The 7,266-nt window shown below is 53.5% G+C and overlaps 1 protein-coding gene across 2 annotated transcripts in view; it reads left to right on the top strand.

Annotated features, from left to right (window-relative positions):
* The first annotated feature begins 363 nt into the window (after positions 1–363).
* TRIM62 (tripartite motif containing 62) overlaps positions 364–7,266 on the top strand; it is a 35,994-nt gene continuing 29,091 nt past the window's right edge. The window contains exon 1 of one of the 2 annotated variants that reach the window (XM_025390934.1): positions 364–1,413. In XM_025390934.1, the coding sequence (XP_025246719.1) occupies positions 1,006–1,413 (408 nt within the window). In that variant the 5' untranslated portion in view covers positions 364–1,005. Of the gene's footprint in view, positions 1,414–5,867; positions 6,012–7,266 lie in introns of those variants that run through there. The other variant, XM_025390942.1, reaches the window with a different exon arrangement.

Genomic DNA, 7,266 nt, shown 5'->3' with positions numbered 1-7,266 from the left:
AGCGGGGCATTTCAAGAGTTTTATCTTTATATTTTATGCAGAAATTGTATTCCAAACATATTCTTGTTCATTTTAATACAAAATATGATTTTTTTCTACATCTTCAAATCAATGATCCAGAAAGATGCTCCTTGTTTATTTGTCGTGCTCTCAAATTAGCTGCTGTCCCTGCTCGGCCTCGCCGCGGGGACCCTAAGCGAGACCTGGATGCAGTTCCAAGTACACACCCCAAGGAACAGCTGGGGAGCTGGAGGATGGTGGGGGCGGGGCGGAGGTCAACTGGCTGGCGGCCCCGCCCCTCCCCCGCCCGCTGCGGGGGCGGAGTTGCTTGGGTCCCGCCTACGGGGGCGGGGAGGTAGCCGCGGCCACCCGCAGCTCAGATTCGGCTGGTTCCGGGTTGAGAGGCTGCGCTGGACCGAAGCGGTGGCTGCTAAGCCCGCGGGGGTAAGGGTCCGCGCTGGGCCAGGGTTTGGGGCCGGGATCCGGCAGCTGAGCGGGCCGGCACCCCTCCTCTTCTCTGCCGGTCACAGCCAATGTACGGCTCGGCCTGGCTGCCCCCTCCCCCAGGATTCCCCATCCCTAGCTTCTCGCCCTCCCCCCAAAGCCCCCACCCCGGGATTTCGACCCCTTCAAGGGATCCACCCCTCTCCGGGATCCCCTTCTCCCAGCTCCTATCCCTTAGGACTGCCCCGCCCCCTAGAACCTCCCCGCCAAGATCTCCGTCCCTCAGCCGCTCACGGCCTCCTCCCAGCGTCCATTGACTTGAGCTCCCCACTACCTCTAGACCTCACTCCCGGGCTGGCGTCCCAGGGAGTCTCAGCCGCGCACCCCTTCCTCGCGTTACCCTCCTTCCGGACAGCACCCCCTCCCTTCTCCGGTAGCTCCTACCCCTGCCTGTGCGGGCCTCGTCCCCGCGCCCAGCCCTCGGTGCTGCCTCCAACAGCGCCGCACTCTCTCAGCCGCCCCCCTGCCCCTCGGGCCCCCCTCTCTGCCGCCCCCGGCGCCATGGCGTGCAGCCTCAAGGACGAGCTGCTGTGCTCCATCTGCCTGAGCATCTACCAGGACCCGGTGAGCCTGGGCTGCGAGCACTACTTCTGCCGCCGCTGCATCACCGAGCACTGGGTGCGGCAGGAGGCGCAGGGCGCCCGCGACTGCCCCGAGTGCCGCCGCACGTTCGCCGAGCCCGCGCTGGCGCCCAGCCTCAAGCTGGCCAACATCGTGGAGCGCTACAGCGCCTTCCCGCTGGACGCCATCCTCAACGCGCGCCGCGCCGCGCGACCCTGCCAGGCGCACGACAAGGTCAAGCTCTTCTGCCTCACGGACCGCGCGCTGCTCTGCTTCTTCTGCGACGAGCCCGCGCTGCACGAGCAGCACCAGGTCACCGGCATCGACGACGCCTTCGAGGAGCTGCAGGTGCGCTGTTCCGCCGGCCTGGGGCAGGGGCGGGGCCGGGCTGGAGGTGGGGTCGGGCCGGGGGTGGGGTCAGGGCTGGACTGCGGGCCAGACCCAGTCAGAATGGCCCCGGGGCGGGGCCGCCGGCAGGGTCAGGGCCCTATCAGGAGTAACACGGAGCTGGGAGGGGCGGGGGCCGCCGCGGGGCGGGGCCGTGGGGGCGGGGCCTTGGGCAGTCCGTACCCGGCGGGATCTGAGACAGACCTGGAGTAGGGGCTGGTCCGTGGTTAGGAAGTCGAGGACGCGGATGGGACGGCGGAAACGAGTGACATCAGAACTGGACCAGATACTGGGCTGGGGCAGGGTTGTGAACGAAGTGGAATCAGAGCTGGGGAAAGGCAGGGCCGCTGTCAGACTGAGGGCGAGGCCGCGAAGATGGGTCTGTACTAAATCGGGTAGCTGAGCTCTGGCAGGCTGGGGGTTCTGTGGGGCCGGAGACTGGATCAGATGTGCATCAGGACTAAGGGGAGTACAGGGGCTAGAATGTGCTGGACAGGTGAAGGTGAAACCCAATAGAGGGGTATAAGATAGGGTGCCAAACTGCTTGAGAGGGCAGGTTTGAGTGCCAAGGGTTAGACCAAGACGTATGAGGGGTTAAAACTGAGATCAGCTCCAGATACTCTACAACAAGTTTAGATTTAAGCCAGAGTAGAGGCCAGATTGAGTGGGGCCAGGACTTGAAAAGTAAAGATTTGGAGAATAAGGCCCAGATGTACAGTGATTCAAGAAGGGAGGGTCTAGACCCTAGACTCTAGGAGTCTCTATGGGTTTTTGATGACCTCTTTGGCTCTGTCCCCCACATCAGGACCTTTGAAGACTAAGCGAAATGGTACATGCAGAGGGACCTGAGCATAGTTGGCAAAGAACTCTAATCGGTCCCCCTTAAGACTTCCTGTCTTCACTGACAAACTCCTACTCAACTTTTAAGGGAAGAACCCTGGTTTCTTCCAATGTCCTCTCTGTGAAGGCTTCCCCAAGCTCCACTGGTTAAAAAAATAAAAAATAAAAAATAAAAAACATTAGAACTGCATTTCCCCAAATGCTCTCTATTAATAAGTATGGGAAATGTAGTATATTTTTTATACCCACCCCCTTGGAGAATCTTCAGTATGCATTTGCATATTAAAAGCTTAGAGAAGTCTTGTTGCAAATAAATCTATTTTACTGTGTTTAATAAAATGGTTCCCAAGCTTATTTGGGCCTGGAATCCTTTTTTCAAGCTAAATCACTGAAATCCGGCAGTCCCATGTTCCTGGCTTTGGGATACTAGTGGAGCACATAGTTCTCCAAGGCCAGAGACAGTATCTTGTTTCTCCTATCCATGGCCACAAACCCTGGTGCAAGACCTGGTCCACAGTACACACCAAGAAAGACCAAATGAATGAATGAAAGAACGACCAACGCTGGCGTAAGCTGGACCAGACTATGGAGCATTTGGAAGCAGAAAGTTTTTGGCTCAAACATTTTATGAAAATGGAGTGGGCTAACTTGGGAGGTAATGAGCTCTCTGGCCTCGAGATACTCAAACAGAAACTAAATAACTACTTTCCCCTGTATTGTATGGGCTCCCAATCCCTTCACACACCAGTCTTTGAGTAGGCCTGCACCCAGCAGATGCCCATGGGCCTCAGGAGAAATGGCCCATGTTCACCATCGCCCCCTCCCTGTCCCTTTTATCTCGAAACTACAACTGACTCCCTTCCAGTCTAGCTGTCTGAGGATGAAGACCCCATCAGAGGGTGAGCAAGAGCCTGGGCCTCTGGGAGCCTGCACAAGGCTTGGCCCTCCACCCCAGAGCCATCATGCTAGGCGCTGCTGCTGTCCATCTCCCTGTCTGCGGAGTCACATAAGCAGGAAGAGTTTGAAGGGACTCTGTCTGAAACCATCTGTCCAACCTCTTCATCATGTAGGAGTGGAAAGTGAGGCCTGTAAAAGTGATGTGACTTGCCCAAGGCTACACTTCCAGACAGTGAGAGAGCCAGGGCTAGAGGGCACAGCCTGACCCAGATCCCTCTTCTCTGATCTCTCCCCTCCCTGTCTGACTTTCTAGCTTCTGCTTCAGAGGCTTGGTTCTCCTGTCTGCAAACCAGGGAATCCAGATTACTGTATGTTGGGCTTCTGTACTCTATCCCATGACCTGGGGGACACAGGAGAAACTGAACATGTATTACCTACAAATACTATTGAAATGCTTCATTATTGGATGAAAAGTAAAACAGGAGTGCCGCTTGCTTACTCTCTAGCACACTGTCCTGGGGTTGGACACACTTGAGTTCCAAACCTGCCGTGGGCACTGTGTGCCCCTTGATGAGTCACTCCATGTAAACGCTGATGCTCTGTCTGTACAATGGGGTCCAGATGCCTCCTTCCTACCAGGACTTTTGTGAGGCTGACCTGGGATTACCCTGCTATTTGAGGTTCAAAGGCACACAGTACGGGCTGGAATAACATACAGCCCACCTTTTCTCTTTCTACCTGTGAGAGCTCATGTGCCCAGCTGAGTGAATGCCCAGACTCTCCTCTCTGGCCCGAGAAGGAGGCCTTGCTTTGGTGTGTCCTCCGGGCTTGGCAATTGGGTGGCAGAGAAATCTGCCTCCCCTCTGGAGAGGATGTGCTGCTGGGTGAGATTCAAGGCACCCTCCACCCCCACCTGCCTCTCCCTCCATATGGGGAAGGCAAGGCTTATTAGCTATTTATGCAGCAGAAATAAGGCTGAACCCACCCTCACATCCCCTTCTCTCCCAGCAGCTGATGGAGCTGGGGCCCTTCTCCTGCAGAATTACAGACTCAGAGCCGGCAGGGTCATGCAGATCATCTGGTGCCACACCCACTTGACAGATGGGGAAACAAGAGAGGGAGAGGGAGGAAGGGGACTTGCCCAAGGCCTCAAAGCCAGAGGAGGCTGGGCCTGTACTCAGCCAGAGTCTCCTAACACCCTACCTAGCAGTTGGCCTGGAGCTTTTACATTTATTGTAAATCCTTGAGGCATCAGAGCAGAGAAATTAAGAGCCCTGCTTTGTACTCAGGTAATCTCAATCCTGGCTCCACCATTTACTGTGTGACTTTGGTAAGATTATTTACCATCTCTGAGCCTTGGGTCCTTCATGGATAGCATGGAAGTAATTATATTAGGATTAAACAAGATGATGTTTATAAAAGCTTAGTACCTAACGGCACTCAATAAATGACAGCTATAGTAGGTTACATCGTACTCGGCACTGTTGACATTTGGGGCTAGATAACTGTTGTGCAGGGCCATCTTGTGTGTTATAGGAAGTCTGGCAGCAAACCTGGTCTCTACCCACTAGATGCCAGTAGCAAATTCCACCCACCTCCCAAGTTGTGACAATCAAAACCATCTCCAAGCATTGACAAATGTCTCCTAGAGTCAAAATCACCTCTAGTTGAGAAACCTGACCTAGAGAAGTCCTACTCAACTTTAAAACTTCAGGTCAAATATCACCTCCTCTGTGAAGCCTTCCCTGACCTACTAAGCACAATTGCTTTGTACTCCAGATTCCATCACAGGGGTCAGACCTGACATGCTGTGTGTCCTTGGTCACGTTACTTTGCTTCTCTAAGGCTCCTTCCCTAAGGTTCATCTATAACATAAGGATATGACATTCCTGGGAAGGATGTTGTAAGGGTTAGGAATCCTTTATCAGAAGTGCCTAGTACCGTGCCTGGCACAGTAGGTACCCCGAAACTATTTTTAAATATCTTTGTTCATTATAAAATTAACATAAGAAGCAGAGCTATACAATGTAAAAGTCCCCCCCATAATCATACCCCATGAAACCATGGCAGGCATTACTATATAGTTCTAAGGATTTTTGTGTAACCTGTGTGTGTGTGTGCGTGCATGCATGTGTGTATGCATGTGTGTACATGTGTGCACGTGTGTGTGCATGTGCGTGTGTGTGCGTGTGTGTGTGTGTGTGTTGGTGTCTTCCTCCCCACCTCCACTGCTGAGTACCTGGACCACTGAGCAAAGTGGAGGGAGGGAGCCCATTTCCAAAGAGTTCAGGGCTTCTCAGCCAATATTCATTGAGCCCAGTCTGAATGCCTGGGACTGCACTAAGAGCTTTTCTTGCATTACCTCATTTAATCTTCATAGCACCCTGTGGGATGGGTACTGTTATCTATTTCTTTGACCGATGAAGTAACAAACTCAGAGGAATTAAGTGACTCATTTGGTCACCCAGCTGGTAAATGGCAGGGCCAGGATTTGAAGCCAGTCTGACTAGGCCACATATCATCCCTGAGCTGCCTCTGAGGGTTGGGTAATTGTCTCCCAGCCACCCTGCTTGTCCTGTATTGACAGGGCCAGGCCATCTGTCCCAGCTGACGCCCCGAGGGCAGGTGGTTGGGACGTCATCTTGGTCAGACCAGGCGTGGCATCCGGCTCTCTGGCCATCTCAGGTTCCTAACCCCCAGAGAGGGGATCCGATTCAGTCTCAGCCGCCCCCTCCAAGCCTCATGTGACCATTGGAGTCCTTCCCAAGGCTTCCTTCATGCCAGAGAAGATAGCAGTGGATCAGCCTTGGGCGCAAGCCCTGGCAGGCAGGGTATGGTGATCCAGTGACACCAAGGCAGCCACCCAAGGAGGGAGCAGGGCTGGGGGCTAGGTTCAAATCCCGGCTCCGGTTTCTTCCAGGAGAGGGGGTGACACTCTTTTACCCAATCTGAGAAATGGAAAGAACTAGCCCTCCTGCTTTATGTGGAAAGAGAGAGAAAGGGTTGCTAAATATCCAAAGAAATGACAGATTCAGAGGTACTTTATTTTGTAGCATAGAAAGGAAGGCAGCTGGGTTGTCTGTGTTCTGGGGAAGTGGCTCTCCTGTTACTTTTCCAAGGAGAGGGCAGGATTTCTCTGCCAACAGCAGCCTCTGTGAGGGCAAAGCTGGCTGGGCATGGTGGCATATGCCTGTATTCCCGGCTACTCAGCACAAAGTAAGTTATGGGGCACTTACTGTGGGCTAGGGGCTTTGTTATGGGCATTTGATCCTCACAAGGATTTTTTCTTTCCCTACTCCCTGAGTGGGACTGAGATCAGTACCATCTCACAGATGAAGAAACTGAGGCTGAGAGATTCAGTAACTTTCCCAAGATCACACTGCAAGTAGGAGGAAGAGCTGAGATTCAAACTGGTCTTTCTGACTCAGAATTCACCCTCCTTCCCAACATGCCAACTGTCCCAGGGAGCACCCAAATGGGGAGGAACCTGAGAAACCATCAAAGAGTTGACACTCTCCCCATTTTGCAGATGGGGAAACTGGCTTGCCCAGGGTTAGACCAGAGCTCAGCTCTCCTGACTGTCAGTCCAGTGTTGTTTTCTCAGTACCATTTACCTTCCTAACCTCCATCTTTGCTTGAACACTCAGAGTGGATGAGGAAGATTTGGAGGTGAGTTCTGTCTTGGATTCAGGGATTCACTTAATAATTTCTGGGCTGGGCGCAGTGGCCCACGCCTGTAATCCCAGCACTTTGGGAGGCCAAGGCAGGTGGATCACCTGAGTTTAAGATCAGCCCGGCCAACATGATGAAACCCCCATCTCTACTAAAAATACAAAAAAAAAAAAAAAAAAATTGGCTGGGCGCGGTGGCTCAAGCCTGTAATCCCAGCACTTTGGGAGGCCGAGGCGGGTGGATCACGAGGTCAGGAGATCGAGACCATCCTGGCTAACATGGTGAAACCCCGTCTCTACTAAAAATACAAAAAAAAAACTAGCCGGGCGTGGTGGTGGGTGCCTGTAGTCCCAGCTACTCGGAGGCTGAGGCAGGAGAATGGCGTGAACCTGGGAGGCGGAGCTT

Source organism: Theropithecus gelada, chromosome 1 (genome assembly GCF_003255815.1).
Source record: "Theropithecus gelada isolate Dixy chromosome 1, Tgel_1.0, whole genome shotgun sequence".
NCBI classification, from domain to species: Eukaryota; Metazoa; Chordata; class Mammalia; order Primates; family Cercopithecidae; genus Theropithecus; species Theropithecus gelada.
The sequence above is the reverse complement of the archived record's forward strand: the minus strand, read 5'-3'. Positions and strand labels throughout refer to the sequence as shown.